A 17,367-nucleotide genomic window follows, 5' to 3' on the forward strand; every position below is an offset into this window, starting at 1 on the left:
GTCCAATAGACGACGAGCCGTTTCATACGCTCTTCAGCGTGCTCGTTCACGTCCCTGAACGCGCCAGCCATTAAAACTAGCCCAGACTTGTGGGGGGAAAGAAGCAGAGCACGGCAAGTGACTGTATGTTCATGCAGTGACTTAATATATCTTCATGTTATTGTTTTAATGTGTTTAGTCCTTATAGTTTGTGTGTATCATAAGAAAAATATGTTTGTTTACTAAGCGAGCTCAAACTGTAGGTGAGGCGACCAGTGGCTAATTACAAGCTAAGCTAGCTAACCTAAACGCTGCCTGGGCAAAGTTGAAACCTCGGTTAAAGTTTATAAAGTCTTAATAATGTCTACATTAAACGTCATACAGGGTTCGAACGGCGTTGTCCTTTGCACAGGTATTGTTCACTGATTAAATGAGCACGACACTATTGTGGCTCGGGTTGGGTTGTGCTTTCTTCCAAAATGCATCAGATGGTTAAGAAGAGATGGGCAATTCGTCCAGAGGTGGAGCGTGTGCATCATTAGAGTTTACAGCAAGATGCTGGCTGCGAAAAAATGACATTGTTTGAATCCAGTCCAAATTCTCTACTACTACTACACAGTTTAAACATCAAACATTTAAGTACTTTATTTTACCTGTTGTTGTGTCTTCTTGTATCCTTTGACAGAAACAAAGCGGCGTAGATGGCGGAGTGGAACGCCTTCTACCGCAATGAGGAGGATGAGGAAGAGCAGGAGGACGGAGAGCAATCTGGAGGTGAGATGAAAGCCTCCTCACCACTTCATCTGTAGTGCAAATAATGCAAGATTGTCTGCTACCACAGCTCTCTCTAATATGGGCATTACTGCTCTACATTTTATATTTCCTCCACATTTTTATATTTCACTTTGCGTTTCACTAATATATGTGTCTGACAACTTTGATTTGATCACACCTGCATGCCATGTAATTTATATTTTACAGTGATCTACAACATATGACAGTATATGTGAAAAAAGAAACATAGAATAATGAATAAGTAGGAAGTAAGTACCCTTCTTCCATAGATTATTGTGGTAGGACTTAATGACACTTGTTGCTGCAGCGTACACTAATGCACAAGTGGACTCAATGGAGATTAGGTGCAAATGGTGATGGCAAACTGTCAGTTAAATAAAATCATGTGGCATGTGTTCTTTTGCAGCAGGAAGAAGTCATCTCAAGATAAAATTATGTTTGGCAATATCTTCCCGATTCCACATTTAGTAATGTTTAATTGATTAGTTAGGAGACCTGTGAGGCTTTTTTTTTTTTTTTTGTAGTCTTGTAATGTTATCCCTACCACTCACAGTCCCAGTCGCCATCATTCTCAGCTCTGCTGCTATTGGAGATTATCCTCTGCTGGCACGTGCTGTGCACTACATCACCTCAGTACAGCCTCTCTGAACCGTTCTACTGAACATGTTATTTAACACTTGTTATCAGGTAGCGTTTGATGCTGAAAATTAAGGCATTTTCTGAAGCCTTAAAGTCAGACAATAACAAATCAGTCTCTCTCTTTGTCAGATGATTACAAGGTGACGGGGAGAGACAGTTTGGTCTTCTTGGTTGATGCGTCCAAGGAAATGTTTGTCAAAGGAGAAGACGGAGAACCCTCCAACTTTGACATGACCATGCAGGTAAAATGGCCAGTTGCCAGTTTTGTCGTAGTTGAATTTGCAGAAAAGTGCTGGCAATTTTACAAGTACATCATCTAGATTGTTTCATGCAGTTATTATTTTATTATTGAAGCCATAAGAAAAGCTGAAAACTTCCAGAGCTTACCTATTGTACATCCAAAATAAGTTGTTTTATTATTAGATACCCCCTTATTCTTATAATAATCATCGTCTGTGTTCTGTCCTCGTAGGTTGTGCGCAGTGTGTACACCAGTAAGATCATTAGTAGTCACAGGGACCTGGTGGCTTTGGTTTTCTACGGCACCGAGCAGAGCAAAAATCCCAGGAACTCATTCAAGCATGTCTACGTGTACCACGACCTCGATGAACCCGGTGAGATGCTGCACTCTGCAAACACATGATCACACTTCACCTGTAAAGCTGCTGTTTTGCTGAAACCACAAATGTGGGTACAGCTGCTGTGCACAGGTTTCATGCTTTGGATGTATTCATATAAAACATATTCAACCTTTTAATTTATTGTTATAACATGTTATTTCTCACAAACATAGGAGCACTTGAAATACCAGTGCACAGTTGCCGTTGATTTTAGTAAATACATTTTTGATGTCAGTGCATGTGCAGCAAAATGTAAGCACATTAATAAAGTCCTCTGAATCTGCCTGCTAAGGTGCAAAGCGAGTGCAGGAGGTGGACGCTCTGCGGGGGGCTAAAGGTGCCCAGCTCGCGGCAGAGACCATGGGCAGCGGGGAGACGTCTTTAGGAGACGCCCTGTGGTGCTGCGCCAACCTCTACAGTGACATCAAGCTGCGCCTGTCACACAAGCGGCTCATGATCTTCACCTGCAGGGATGAGCCACACGGGGGTGACAGCGTGAAGGACCGACAGGCTCGCACCAAGGCTGGTGACCTCAAAGAGACCGGTATGTCTGAAGGAAATACTCTGTCATACTGTTTTGGATTAAAGCTCAGAGCTGCACTTTCTTTCTGTTTATCAACCCAGCTAGTCCTTACAATTTATGACTTCTGTGTGATAGGCGCTAACATCAAAATGTTACTTCATAATTTTTAATTGGTGATTCTTAATTGCAGTTTTAACATGTTAATCTTGTACATCATGGACTCATGTGACTTATCCCCACTCTCTTAGGTGTCATCATTGATTTAATGCATCTGATGAAACCGGGCGGCTTCGATGTCGCACCCTTCTTCCGTGACATTGTAAGTCCACCTGAAGATGAGAGCGAGTTGGGGCTGCAGCTGGAGCCTTGTGACAAACTGGAGGACCTCCAGAAGAGGGTACGCGCCAAGGAGCAGAAGAAGAGAGCCATGGCCAGGTAGAGACAAGTCACACATTTCTGTTTCCAAACAGATAAAAGTAGAGTTTAGTTACTTAATTTTTTTTCTCATTGTTCTATTTACGGCTCTGCGTTTTGCTTTCTTCTTCCTTTGTGGTGCATCGTTGTGTCTATTTAATCATTTAACATTTGTTCTTCCCTTCTCCTTACTCTTCCTTCCCTCTCTGCCATCTTCAGGCTAAATCTCTGTCTTGGTGAGGGCATAAATCTAGCAGTGGGAATTTATGCAACTGCTGTGACAGCTCGGAAACCACCTCCCATCAGACTTTACAGGGAAACCAACGAGCCAGTCCGCAGCAAAACCCGAACCTTCCACACCCAGACTGGCAGCCTGCTGCTGCCCAGTGAGATAAAGAAAGCCCAGGTGAGAGCAGATTTGATGTAGAAGATTGGTTTGGTCTTTTTGTAAAAGATTTAAATTGTCACATATGTACTGTAAACTGCAAGTTTGATTTTATAGTAACTAACTGGTAATAAATCCTAAATTATGGTCTGTTACCCACCAGAAAGACTTGATGACAAACAGCTGAACAAAATTAACCTGAATGTCATTGCTGATCAAAATCATTTCAGTGATTTGATTCAGTTGATTCAGTGATTTTTTTGTCATGTGTGTCTACTCCAGGTGTATGGTAAGAAGCAGATTGTGATGGAGAGAGATGAGGTGGACGCCATCAGGAAGTTTGACGATCCTGGAATGTTTCTGATTGGATTCAAACCCATGGAGAAGCTCAAACGTCAGCACCATATCCGACCGGCTGTCTTCCTCTACCCTGAGGAGAACGAGGTGAAAGGTAGGACTCTTTGTGTCTGATTTACTTCACCCACAAAATGACCATTTGTATATCAATTATCCACCACGTGTTACCTTGATTTCATGAGGAAGCTTTTGGCATGCCTCCACAGTAAATGGAGGATCCAGAAAAGGAGAACATTCTTCATGAATGGAAGTAAAGGGGGACCGCGTTTTACAACAGCAAAACTGTATCAAAACATCAAAACCTTGTACTAAACTCATGCAATTCGTGCACAAGACTTGGATTATTCTACATGAGTTTGTAAACAGATGTTTTAATACAGGTTTCCTGTTGTTAAACGTGGTCCCCGTTTACTTCAATTCATGAAGAATGTTCTCCTTTTTTTGGAATCAAAAGTGTCTGACAGCTTCTTCTCTGTTTGTTAAGCGTGAATATATTCTTGGTTTTCCTCCACCAGGCAGCGCATGCCTGTTCTCTGCCTTGTTAACAAAGTGTAGCGAGAAGAACGTGTTCGCTCTGTGCCGCTGCATCTCCCGCCGAAACTACTCACCTCGATTTGTTGCCCTGGTGCCTCAGAAGGAGGAGATCGACGAGTGGAAAGTACAGATTACACCACCAGGTAACACACTGCTGGCACCACAGTCTGCAATACTAAAAATATGAGTCCCTCAGGTAAAAGGTTGGGAACCACTCGTCTAGATCATTGTAGTGTACTGAAGTTTGATGGCAACATGTGGTCTCTCATGCCCTAAATCAGGTTTCAACGTCATCTATCTGCCGTACGCTGACGACTTTCGGACTCTGGATCCCCCCCAGTGCCCATTGGCTTCACAAGTTCAGGTGGACAAGATGAAGGAGATCGTCTCCAAGCTCCGCTTCAAATACAGGTAGCTGCTCATGTTTTATGGAGATCTTCTTTTAGGGATGCTTTTGTAATCCTAAACAGCAAAGCAATGTGTCTGTGTCATTGGTGTATGTTGTTTAGCTTCTTCAAAATGATACTACTTTAATTGAGGCATGGCACTTTTCATGTGGGATTTATGGACACTGTGGTGCTCGTAACAATGTTACTCACTGGGTTTCTGTCTGTAACATGTTTTCATTGTTTGTAATGTAATGCAGGAGTGATGCTTTTGAGAATCCAGTCATCCAGCAGCATTACAGGAACCTGGAGGCCTTGGCTCTGGATATGATGGCTCCAGAGGACGTAGAGGACCTCATCAGTAAGATATAGTCACACAAACATTCAAACTGTCTCGACCTCTACAAAAACTTCTTGCTCTTATGTCTCACACTTCCTGCGCCTGTCTGTCTTTTTCTCTGTCTCAGTGCCAAAGGTGGACCAGATGGACCGCCGTCTGGGTCCTTTGGTTCAGGAGTTTAAAGATCTGGTCTACCCTGCGGGCTACAACCCCGAGAGCAAACCGGCCCCTAAACGCAAAGCAGGTCAGAGCTGAAGTCATAACAGGAACTGAGTAACATTGCTTTTACTGTATCTTTGTTGTTGGTGCCGAGGTTATTGATCAGTACTGTTGAATGTGGCCCTTTTGTGCTACGATGCAGTTAAAATAACATCATTCTTTTGACTGATTTTTTTTTATATATGATCCAACAGCTGATACCGGAGGCGGAGCAGAGAAGAAGCCCAAAGTGGAGGTGTCAGAAGACGAGCTGAAGGCCCACGTGCAGAACGGCACCCTGGGTAAGCTGACCGTGCCCGTGTTGAAGGACGCCTGTAAGCAGTTCGGGATCCGCACCACCGGGACCAAGAAGCAGGAGCTGATAGATGCTCTGACCGCCCAGCTGGGATCTTGAGGAGTTAAATACACAACTCAACTGTGCCTTCATGAGCAGACAAACTTGTTCAGATCAGTGTATCTGTTGCACCTCAAGTGTAGAATCGTCTTCAGACACTTTGTACAAACCAAGTTCTGGTGAACTGTGTGATCTATTTTGAAAGCAGGTAGCAGGTTTTTAATGTACAGTGTGGTCTGTGAAATTTGGGGACAGATCAGGACACTGTTCGGAGTGTTGAAAGAAAAGATTCCTGTTGTGCTTGATAAGATTAAATCAGTTGAATTACCCTTTTGTTGTTGTCAAGGCATCATGGTTCAATACAGCTCAGTGCTAAAGTCTGCAGTAGGTGTGTCAGTCCTAGATCATATGAATCGTGTTTGAATTTCTGGACTCACATTGTACAGTAAACATACAGTCATAAAAATACTGTAACTAGGGTTGATAATCCTACGTTTGCATTAATAAAACCAAAACCTTTTACAGCCCTGCATCCACTTTGTTTTATTTTTATAACCCCATGAGTCAGTACACTGTACATGTCGAGCAGCATTTCCAGTTTTTCTTGTAGCAAGAAAGAGGTGTGTTCATCCAAAGTAAGACCTCAGCATTATCATCATACCTGGACCTTCTCACTGCGCTCTGTTTGCCACTCAGCACAACAAAGTGAGAGCAGTGTTGGGGGCACGCCTGCACAGGCAAATGCCTCTGCACAAAAGCAGGAAGAAGAGATCACACACAACTTTGACCTCATGAGTTGCAACAGGTTTTGACAGACTGGAAGTAGATGGCATTCCTGAGGAGGATTATCTGACTACACTGCAGGTAATGAGGCTGTAGGAACAGTTTGCCATTGCTATGGGATTAAATAGACTTTAACTACAGTATATTGTATGTGTTGAGTTTTCAAGTTGGTTTTTTAGTTTTGGTTTACCTTGTCTTGAAACTTTGCTACATGTTAACACAGTCTTTACTAGGTCTAAGTTGACTTACTGAATGGGAAAATGATATTTAGGCACTTTACTTTTGCCATAACAACATATTTAATCCTGCTACTGTTCCTAGCTTTGGTTTGAGTTGTGTACATATTTGTTTACTCGGGTGTTATGTTGAACTTTACGTGCTTTTATGTTGACAGTTCTGAGCAGAAACGCTGCCTCATATTGTCGCTACTTTAACACCGACTGAAAGTCTGACAGCTGAAGAGAAATGGAGTGTCAGTGTGACAAGGACACCCCTGAGGATGCAGGTGAGGCGCCATATTAAAAATTCAATAAATATGTACCCTTAAAGACCTTAAAGATGTCTACTTCATAGAGTAAATAGAGTATTATTTGTAATTTAACTTCCTTTGTACGATAATTTAATTTAAAAATACGTTCAATAGTTTTCCATTACTCCCTTCAACTCGCATCAAATCTTGTACTGTAATATTGTGTCTTTATGGCTGCAAAACAAACGCCATTAGGTGTAGACTGTGAAGTCCGTAGTATATTATGTCAAGGTAGCGTCAACATCGTTGTCACTTCCGGGTTAGCTTTTCAAAATTAAAAATAAAATAAAATAAATCAACGCCGCGTTACTTTCCTGTTCGGAAAATTTGAGAAAATTAACCAGAAATTCAACACTATTTAACAATGTGTGACGTAGGTTGATAATGTAATAAATCTGAAGCAATTTCTTACTGTGCTATTTTTTTTAAATACTTTTTAATTTGTCAAAATAATAGTCTCTGACAGTAGTTGGGTTACTTCTCATTGAACAAAAGAAAAAGAAAATGTCAATCTTAACATGAGCTACCATACGTCCCTCCCATCCCATGATCCCAACATCTCAAATAACAAAAACAAGCAAAACAAACAAACAGAATAATATTAAAATAGATATGACAGTGATAAAAATAAGAGTACATACGTACATACACTCTTACACAGATATAGATAGATAGATAGATAGATAGATAGATAGATAGATAGATGGATAGATAGATATTACCGCAATAAATAAGAAAGAGGAGTAAAGTAAATGAAATAACTTAAAATTAAAAACAATAAACATGAGGGGAAAAAAGACATATAGGAAATAAAAACTGGTTTGGTTCAGGAGATATTTTAGAAAAAAATATACTCCTTTCTTCTCTTTTCCCCTTCTTTTCTTTAATCCCTTCTCCTCTTCCTCCTCCCCTCATTTCCCACTACCTTATTACTTTTGTTTAATACCCATTTTCTGCATTCTCTTCCATCTTGCATCAAATAGTTTAGCTAGATTCCTAACACTTAGTTGTGGCCCCTCCGGTTTCAACCAATCTGTTTGTTGTCTGCTTTAGTGGAGCTACTCTTAAAGTTTTACAAAGATACTTATCATTTTGTTGAGAGAGTAGTGGTGGTGTTCGGCCAAGTAATAATTGCTCGGGCCCTAACATTAGTGAGCACTGAAAAATGCTGTGTATCGCTTCCCTTATTTCTGTCTAACTCTGCTAAATTTAAGTTTCCTGCTGTCAAAACAATCCTGGAATGAGAGATTGTGATGTCAGCCTTTACATATAAAGGTGAAAATGAATGTAAATCTTGATATGCCTGCAGCCATAGCCACACACACACACACACACACACACACACACACACACACACACACACACACACACACACACAAAGTCCTGAATTCAACAATATGCTTTTCAGATTTAGAGTATTTCATTCTCCATCTCACATTTGGGTGAAAGGTAAACCCCATGATAAGCTGTGTGCAGTACTAATGTCATGCTTTCCTCATTCCCCTCTCTGTTTAGGCTGGTGGATGAACGCCAACAGCGTCCAGATGGGAGCTTTTACCGTAGTGGGGTATCTTCTCTACAGATTCTCACAGAGTCAGTCACTCTCTGACACACATGCTCATACTCATTTGGCAAATACAGAAAGTTAGCCTGACATATAAGCCATGTTGTTTCTCTGATTGATTGACCTGTCCTCTCAGAGATAGGGATATTAATGTACTACAAAGCACAGGAAATATAAAACAGATTAAAGTTGCTTGAAATGATCAGAAATGGTGGCGATGAGATCAGACATAAATGTTATATCATGGGTTTAGGGGTCCTACTCACAGAGGGTGACCTCCAACCCACAAGTATTGAGTAGACAGATTTACAACAGACCTGTGCACATTCATTTGCTGATCAAAAACACACATTTCTAAAGGATAAAGCAGGTGATACTGTGTGTTTTCCTAATGCTACAACATCAATAAATCCATGATGACCTCTGCTGTAATACTGATAGTACTGTGTTTTTCCTGCAGCACTCCCAGCTCTGATCCGATGGCCCATTCGTCTGTTCTGCTCTGTAACGGGTGAGAGTAGTCAGAGTGGTATATCAGTGGTCACTTTGTCGTCTTCTTCACAGTCTGATTCTAACTGACAGCGCACAAAACCGTCAGTACTGTCATGTTGTTGTAAAATAAAATCACCAGATCATTAATGTGTGTTCTGCCTCAGGTCTGTCAGCTCTTTGGGGCTGGGTGAGCCGCCTGGTGGGAACTCTTCGTGGTATGGAACACTCTTTTCTGACCCATAGGAATCAAGTAAAATATAACATGTGAAGTCATATGCTAACTTTTCTTTTATGTCTCAGTAATCAAGAGCCTGTGCAAATGGCTGTCTCGAGTTTGGAAGTTTTTTGCAGGTGAGTGCTGGTTGCATTTGTGTGTGTTGTTTGCTCTTTATTGCTTCATTTGAACCTTCTATGCGAAGGTAAACACATCAGGAGAAGTTTTCAATATGAGTGTCTGGGTAGTCTGAGGAAGTGACTCAGAAATTCAGCAGACACATGACAGCAATTTAGTATCTGAATGGAGTGGGGCTATTTTAGCGATAGAGCTACATGATAATTATAGGCCTATAATCAAGCAGCTGCAATCTGCTCCTCCACCAGCGTCTTCCTCCAAGTTCAAGTGGCTGGTTGCTGTCATCACAGGTCAGTTCACCTTCATTCTCCTTTAGGTACATGGTTTTGGGTTTTCTCTTTGTGCTGTTGACAGTGGTGCCCCCAGAAAGTTTTCATAGGGGTGACCAGATGGGGCCCCTGAAACTCTTGGGGTGGCACACCAAAACCAAAAGCCATAAATGAATTCAAGGAATTTGATTATGCCTTTGAGGTAATGGGCTTGTTATGTGGCAATAAGGAGAGTTAAGGAAGTATCTCACGTGAATATACAAATACTGGTCCAGCTAACATTTTGAGTTTCACAACAATCTGTTTAATATGTTACATATCTATACATGTCAAGCTGAAAACACACTGGCACAGCCGCGGAATGGGGCATCAGGTGACATGCAGCTCGTCAACAGACGACCATACAACGTTAATACTACTTTTACTGAAAGATCTGTACTTCCTCCACCTCTGCATTAGCCTAAAATCATGTGTGGAAACCCATTAATTTAAGTTGATTTCTCACCTTAAGAGCTAGTCTCCAGAGCTATGACTGGCCAGGAAGTAATATCTTTTTGGCCATGGTCTTTATAATGCCTGGATTGTGGGTCGTTTAGCTCATTTCTTGACCTCAACAACGAGTCTCTCCTCATCCATTCTTCATCACAAGAGACACAGCTACAACAACAAAGTTCTCTTTATGCATCATTGGTGAAGAGAGGAGTCGAGCTGCCATAGGAGCTGAAAAAAAGAGCTGTTGCAGGAACATTTACTGGGATCAAGCCTTCTCAAGTTTAGGGAAGACTCATGGTTATCCATAGAACTCATTTTCTTTCAGAAATCTTGAGGTGAGAGTTTAAGGGACCCTTCAAAAATGGCCATGTCAGTTGTTCCCTCATGAAATTTTAGCCTAACTGTCGACTGTTTTTTAGCCCCTTTCCTGACGAACTATGTTGACATTGTTGGTACCAACAGATGCCTTACTGTACGTTCAAACCAGAAGCTTCCAAAGAGCCAAAGCCAAAGCCAAAAATATTTGTGGCAGCTTTGGTCGCTCTAGTTGCTCATCACATGAATCATTCAACATTCGATCGTGCTTGTCAATTTAAAGGAGCCAAAAGGCAGACTACTGGCTTGAAAGCAGCATTGTTGCTGCTTGCTGTCATCCAGTCAAAAAGCTCATAGTTGGCCTACAGAGAGTTATGTTTGGTCATTTAAAACAGAAAACGTATGTCATCCCATTTGAACCAAACAAGGAAGACTTGCATGCTACGTCACAACATTAGGCTGCAATTCTCTCCTCTATTACTAACATTACACACTTTAAAACTCACCAGACCAACCAACTACCTCCACGACACGTTCCCAAGCCTCATTCTTTTTATTTTGGTCTCTGTAACCAAACAGCGGCACATTATAAAGGACTGAGTGGCCGCGAACGCAAGTAATAAACTTCTCAATATCCACTGTCGGAACAAGTGTGCTGTAGGAACCAAAGTTACATGGCTTGTTCTCTGGGACCCGCTTCATCAGAGCACATCAGCATTCCGATTGGTTGCTACGGAACCGCATCAGGCCTCATTACCATAAAGTTAAACGAGTTTTAACTCCCCTCCAGACCGCTCCAGTCGCTTTGGTCACCCAAGACACGCGGCTGACGACCAGGTTGCCCCGGTCGCCGGGCTCTCATTGAAAATGAATGACTTCCACCGTTTTGGAAGCCCTCGTCGCTGTTGGTTTGAACATACAGTTAGGCTGTCTAGTTAAAAAAAATCCACTACCTTTACACCACAACCTCCTATAGACAGTAAGGTCAGCCTCCAATTATTTTTGCCAGGAGGGGGCCAGTGGGGGACCAGCAACTGTATCAGGGTGGCCAAGCCTGGGGCCCCACTGTCTGTTAAATCTAAGATATTAAAACCACAAGATCCACTCGCTCAGGCCCAGCTGGACTGAGAATCACAGCTCTTCCCAAAAGTGCTTTATTATTTATCTGATAAAAACTTGTCACCTCTGCAGGGTCATCCACAGATGGAGCACTGGAGTCAGGGACCAACAAACCAGGCCTGAGACTGATCCTCCTGGGGCCCACAGGTGGAGGACGGACCTCTCTTGCAGATACTTTGGTGGGCAACAGTGAGACAAGGGCACCCATGGGTCCCTTGATGGAGAGCACCAAGAGAAGGATAGTAGTGGATGGTAGAGAAATTGTAGTGATCGACACTCCAGATCTTTTGGGGCTGTCATTGGGGAACACCAAGAGAGCCAGGGAAGCTCTGAGGAGCCTTCAGCTCTCCAGTCCTGGACCACACGCCTTCCTGCTGGTGATCCGAGCTCCAGGCTCCAGCATGGGGATGGACCAGGATGCAGCTCAGGCGGTCCGAGCCACTCTTGAGCTGTTTGGCGACGGGGTCGTGGGGCACATCATTCCAGTGCTCACCCATGCAGACCGTCTGGGTCGAAAGTGTAGTGTAGATCAGCTGCTGGATGCAGACTCTGGGGGTCTGAAGAGGGCTCTGTCTCTATGTGACCAGAGGCCAGAGTTGGTGGACAACAGACCAGACTGCCCCCCAGGGGCACGGGGCGTGACACGCAGGCAGCTGGTGGAACGTGTGATGGAGATGAAGACACTTAGGGGGCATTTCATCCACGAGCTGCAGAGGAGTGAGGACCGCATGAGGGAGGAGCTGCTGGCAGACATGGGCTCTGCACTGGCTAGAAAACTGGGACACATGTAAATAAGAGAGGGAGAAGGAGAGAGAGAGTGTGTGAGACAGAGTTGTTGGGGCAGTGAAAAAATAAGGGGGCAGGACTCATTCAAGTGTTAAACATGCAATTTTGACTTTAAGTGCAAGGGTGATTCTGCGCCTGAGGTATTTTTGTCAATCCTGGTTTACCACTGTCCAAATGAATTTACTACCGCTGGACAGCTTTTGGTTTTCAACATGCCGCAGATGCTTTTGGTTAGTTATTATGCCCACACACACTTAATTTTCCTGTTTTGATGTGTTGTAATTCTTCAGTGTCTGTATATTCTCTTGTACAGGCCTCACATTTTCTTACTCTGCTGCGGTGCATGGCCCACCTCTGTCTTTCATAATTCATAGGAGATATCAAACTTTAAAGATGATCGTGGAAAATAAACTGAAGCTACACTGGGACTAGACTTCAGCAGGACTGTTCAATGTCGTCTGTGCTTTCTCCAGAGCCCTCTGAAACAGCATTTGGACCAGGAAACAGTTACTTAAGGAACAGTTCACCCCAAAAATCAAAAACACATATTTTTCCTCTTGTCTGCCTTCTCCTCATTATAATGGAACTAGATGACACTTTGCTTGTGGTGCTTAAAGTGCCAAAAAATATATTTGAAAAACTCAACATTGACATTGCACTTTTATATAGCACTATTAATCAGTGTAACAGCTGGTGAACCAGGTAAGAGTGGACTCAAACGTACAACTCTCGAGAAATAATAGTCTTTACTGGTCAAAAGGTAGGTTCAGTACACATGAGGTCTATCGGTGAAGGCAAGCAAATTCAATAGGGATGAGGTAAAGGCAGAGTCAATCAACAGGCTAAATCCAAAAACCAAGTAAAGGACACTGGGAAAGAAAAGGCTGGAACGCTAGACACACAAGGAGCTAGGACAAACAGGCAATGAAAGAAAACAAGACACACTAAATACATTGTTGAGGGGAAGGATAATGAGACATAAGTGAGGCTAATCATGGTTGGAAAGACAATTAGACACAGGTGAAGTCATTAAAGGCAGGGAAAACACACAGGGGCAGGAAGTGAGGTGATCTGTCATGTTGTATTCAACTTATCTCATATTTGAAAAAAATGTCTGTAACTTTCTCTTCCCTAATTGGCTTGTGGGAAGGTATCAAGTATTTACAAGGCAAAAGGCATGAAGTCACAAGTCACTGTTAAATTCCGATGGAGTTGCAAGTCTTTCTTGATTGCGTCAAGTCAAGTCTAAAGTCAGCAAATTTGTGACTCACATCTGACTCAGGTCCAACTCATGTGACAAGAGTCCACACCTCTAACTGCTACCTCACCTAGCACCACTGAGCTAGCCAACGTGACAGCTCAGCCGAGGAGGACGCCAGTAATGTTTGCATACAGTGCATTCACAAGCATGAAATGCACGATTCCTTCTGAGCAGTGATACAATTGGTGGGTGTAGTTCAGTAGGAAGAAAATAGTTCCTTGATTAAACTGCTCACAACAAGGTCTGTGGATTATCTTGAGTAATTGGGTCATGACTTCTGGAAAGAGACATTGCTGTTGAGTTTTTTAAATGTGTGTTTTGGGGTTGTTGTTTTTTTTGGTGCTTTGAGCACCATAAGCTGAGTGCTTCCATCATATCGGAGAGAAGGCAGACATCTTCACGGCTGATATCTCCAAAACTCTGCAACTCATACCAAAACATTTAGCTGAATAAATAGCACTACAGGTAAAAGGAAAAAATGTACATTTGGGCTGAACTGTCCCTTTAATTTTTAACATGCTCAAATGTAATTGCAGGTTTTATACACTGTATTTATGTAGCTGTGGTCAGAAAAAAACTTCATCATACTGTCAACAGATGGCAGTAAAACGATTTATGATTTATATTTCATCATTAAATATATATATAATTTCAGCTTTAATTGCACAATGTTAATATTGTCTCTATTTTGCAAGTATAGGCTATGTGGTTAATGTAGTGCAGCATAAACCAACTTTGATTCACTTTTCATTTTCAGAATTGAGGTTACCCACATTATGCAGACAAATCTTAACGACATGAAGAACAAATTTCACAACTGAAGCAGAGTAGCTCTGTAGTTAGAGAGGATATTCATTAAACAGTGCAGAACTTCAACAGATCAATCAGGTTCCTCGTGGGCATGATGATAGCACAGGAAAGGAAATAACACCCACTTGTCTGCTGCTCTTTTGCCAAGCCTGACCTCTGACCTGAGAAAAAGAGAAAACAGCATTAAAGAGATAGTTCCCCTCCAAATGGAATTGCAGTCATTATCTTCCAGCTCGTCTGGGAGCCAGATGGTGTGTGTCAGTCAAACAAATGTACTGTAAAAGTCCAAAATCCAATATTTACCTAATTAGCTCCAAGATTTTTAAGTGTCTCTCTCTTTTGGGTAACTTGTTACTGTTAGTAAACTAATTTGGAAGAACTGACAGGAAAACAGGATCTAACTTCTGGATCCGTTTAGCTAGAAAACACTTTATCAAAAGCTTTTCCACCTGCACTAAATACAGTACAGCATTTTTGTGTTTATTAAATTTGAACACCGCTTTTGAAAAAGATCTGTTGTCTGTGATTGAACGTGCAGTTCAGGAAGGCCACAACTGAGGAAAAGAGATTCATTTTCACAATGTATCCACATTATCCTTGTTATTGTGGGCATTATAGGGTTAAGCAGGGCTGATGGTGGTGGTCCTAAAAGCTTTGATGGATTCAGTTCAATTGACAGAAAGAGCCAAAGTCTTGTGTATAATGAAATATGTTTTATATAGACATTGAATCAAATAAGCAGACACAACCACACTTTGCAGTTATTTGCAGCTTTTTAGCTACTTCTCTTTGTTTTAGATTTTCTGCACATTCTCAAGAGTTTGCACACCAAAAAGCTAAATACAAGGTCAATAAAGTTTTGAGTGAATGTTGAGCTACTCTCAAATGTCTAAAACTCAGTACAAGAATCAACTCTGTGTAGCCATGTGCAGCGTGACCAAACAAACCATGGGCTGAGGCGATTTTTTTGCATCACACTGTTACAATAATGTAGGCTGAAAAAGAAAATCAACAGTGTTTATTATTTAAAGTATACCCTGGTAGCAGCCTCTGAGTTCCACACCATGTTCAATGTATGAATCTATTGTTTCCTCAGAATCCCTTGTGCATAGCATGCAATTTGATTCTCCTCCAGTCACAATTAAAACTACTCGCCTACATAAAGAAGCAATGAAGGAATGATAATACATTGAAAGGCTATCACAGAAGAAATAAGGCCACAAAGTCTAAAAATCTTAAAGATGTGATCTTAAAAGATGTGATTTATAAATATTGCATAAATATTGACATCAAAATTGAAATCTTACCACTTTATTAAGTTGTTGTTGCAAATACTTCAGCAGACAGTTGCCTGCCCATTCAGCAGACACAGAGTGAATACATTTACTTGGAGGTGTCTGTGGACACCTGATGGTCCAAAATTCCATGGTCTGAGCCAGATGTCACAAACATTCGGGGCTCAGCCCATAGCCAGTGGGGTCAGCTATATGCACTATTTGTAAGGCATCTGAGATAAAACAATGCCCCCAAGTCTGTCGGCCTAGCCTGCATCATCTGGGGAAAACATGATGGTTGCCAAGGGGGGAAAATCCATCCTAAAAATTCAGCCTACATCTGATTTTTAATTGTTCTTCAGATTTCTTCATCAGTCAGAAACTGTAACACCACAGATACTGAGGATAAATAATTTTGACCCATGCCACTTAAAATGAGGTAAAATTGTTGCAGAAATAACATTACTGATCTTGAAACTTTTCTGTTGCACTATGCTGGAGTAGAGTCCACAAAATGAATGTTAAGCTGACAAATGAATCCATAGTGTAATATTCTGTGCAAATCAAGAATCCTCAACAATTTCAAGTTAATGTAGTCCTCAATACACTGGAATCAAGGCAAAAAGAAGAACTTTTACTCAATTATATCACATTTCTTCAGGGAATAGCATCTGAGAGGAAATTCAGGGCTGGAGCCCCAGAAACCACGCCCTGCTCTGCCCCTGCGATATTTACCCACCATCTGAAAGATATCTGGCTTTTATCTGCTAAATATTCACCACGGAGTTGCTAACATTGTCTGCCATGTTAAGCAGATATTGTAGCCTACATTAGGAGTGAATGATTTTCTGTCTTCTTTTCCTTTTCTCTCATCCCCTTCTTTCTCCCTCTCCTTTACATGCAAAAAGGAATAAAAGTTTATGTATGTGCATATATATATATATATATATATATATATATATAATTTGAGTATGTAATATATGTTGTGCAGATATGTATAAATATAATAATAACACACACAGCGGTGTCACGATGGGCCCTGGGTGTTGCTTCGTTACTAGTAATGTGTTATGAAGCACACATACACACATGCACACACACACACACACACACACACAGATTTAGACATGTATTTTACCAACAGTGTGTCTTACTGCTGCTTTTATGTTATATCTGCTTGCAGATGTGCCCAGCTTGTCAGTCATGAGAGATTTTGCATCTAAACTAGCTACTATAAAGTGTAACATCTCATTACATGATTACACAAAGACTTGACACTCGACAATATCAAGATACAAATAACCCAACAATCAACATCACATATCTGTATGTCAAAAACTACAAAAGAAAATAGGAAATTATTCGTTTAACTAAATAGTTTTTGTAGTTTATAAGCATATAAGTCTGTTATAGATTGATACTATTTTACAAAAACAGAAAACCATGATGGGGATGGGCTTGTGTTTTTGAGGGTATATATAGAAAATCGCACAATTTTTAATTTTATGTGAGTTGTTCTTTGCACATGGATTGTATTTCCAGGTGGCAGTCGGGCCCTTCCACCCTAAGGGCCCCAGCGCAACCACACTGTTTGCACTGTCTATAGTTACACCCCTGAACACACAGCATCCCAATCATACACATGATACACATATATTTGCATAGTCAGTCTTTGTGGACTTCCTTTTTTTTGTTTCTTTCTGACTACTTTTGTTTTTTTGTTTTTGTCAACAACATACCCACAAGTTGGAAATTATCTTTTTTTTGTCACCTTTGTTTTTATCGTTCATTTTGGT

At 41.4% G+C, this 17,367-nt stretch overlaps 2 protein-coding genes across 4 annotated transcripts; both read left to right on the forward strand.

The window, feature by feature from the left end:
- The first annotated feature begins 13 nt into the window (after positions 1–13).
- Positions 14–6,049, forward strand: xrcc6 (X-ray repair complementing defective repair in Chinese hamster cells 6). 2 transcript variants are annotated; one of them, XM_049563059.1, is made up of 13 exons: positions 14–123; positions 665–753; positions 1,543–1,655; positions 1,886–2,027; positions 2,326–2,577; positions 2,805–2,991; positions 3,190–3,376; positions 3,638–3,806; positions 4,228–4,389; positions 4,528–4,657; positions 4,893–4,993; positions 5,100–5,216; positions 5,386–6,049. In XM_049563059.1, the coding sequence occupies exons 2-13, from the start codon at positions 681–683 to the stop codon at positions 5,583–5,585; spliced, it is 1,833 nt and encodes a 610-aa protein (XP_049419016.1). In that variant the 5' UTR covers positions 14–123; positions 665–680; the 3' UTR covers positions 5,586–6,049. The 2 variants fall into 2 exon arrangements, with proteins under 2 accessions (XP_049419016.1, XP_049419018.1); XM_049563061.1 differs by having other exon boundaries at positions 58–113.
- A 144-nt stretch (positions 6,050–6,193) lies between these two features.
- On the forward strand, positions 6,194–14,122 carry LOC125880514 (GTPase IMAP family member 1-like). Of its 2 annotated transcripts, XM_049563062.1 has the most exons (8): positions 6,194–6,389; positions 6,703–6,813; positions 8,353–8,430; positions 8,862–8,912; positions 9,058–9,108; positions 9,194–9,244; positions 9,494–9,535; positions 11,513–14,122. In XM_049563062.1, exons 2-8 carry the CDS (start codon positions 6,774–6,776, stop codon positions 12,229–12,231), a joined length of 1,032 nt encoding a protein of 343 aa, XP_049419019.1. In that variant the 5' UTR covers positions 6,194–6,389; positions 6,703–6,773; the 3' UTR covers positions 12,232–14,122. The 2 variants fall into 2 exon arrangements, with proteins under 2 accessions (XP_049419019.1, XP_049419020.1); XM_049563063.1 differs by lacking the exon at positions 9,494–9,535 and having other exon boundaries at positions 6,196–6,389.
- Positions 14,123–17,367: the final 3,245 nt, after the last annotated feature.

The sequence above is a fragment of the Epinephelus fuscoguttatus genome, linkage group LG20, assembly GCF_011397635.1.
Source record: "Epinephelus fuscoguttatus linkage group LG20, E.fuscoguttatus.final_Chr_v1".
Lineage (NCBI taxonomy): Eukaryota > Metazoa > Chordata > Actinopteri > Perciformes > Serranidae > Epinephelus > Epinephelus fuscoguttatus.

Coding starts and splice junctions, on each gene's coding strand:
- LOC125880514 (XM_049563062.1), top strand. CDS start 6,774: ATGGAGTGTCAGTGTGACAAGGACACCCCTGAGGATGCAG. Junction 6,814..8,352: donor GGACACCCCTGAGGATGCAG/GTGAGGCGCCAT, acceptor CTCTCTGTTTAG/GCTGGTGGATGAACGCCAAC. Junction 9,109..9,193: donor CCTGGTGGGAACTCTTCGTG/GTATGGAACACT, acceptor TTTATGTCTCAG/TAATCAAGAGCCTGTGCAAA.
- xrcc6 (XM_049563059.1), top strand. CDS start 681: ATGGCGGAGTGGAACGCCTTCTACCGCAATGAGGAGGATGAGGAAGAG. Junction 2,992..3,189: donor AAGAAGAGAGCCATGGCCAG/GTAGAGACAAGT, acceptor TGCCATCTTCAG/GCTAAATCTCTGTCTTGGTG. Junction 4,994..5,099: donor GGACGTAGAGGACCTCATCA/GTAAGATATAGT, acceptor TCTCTGTCTCAG/TGCCAAAGGTGGACCAGATG.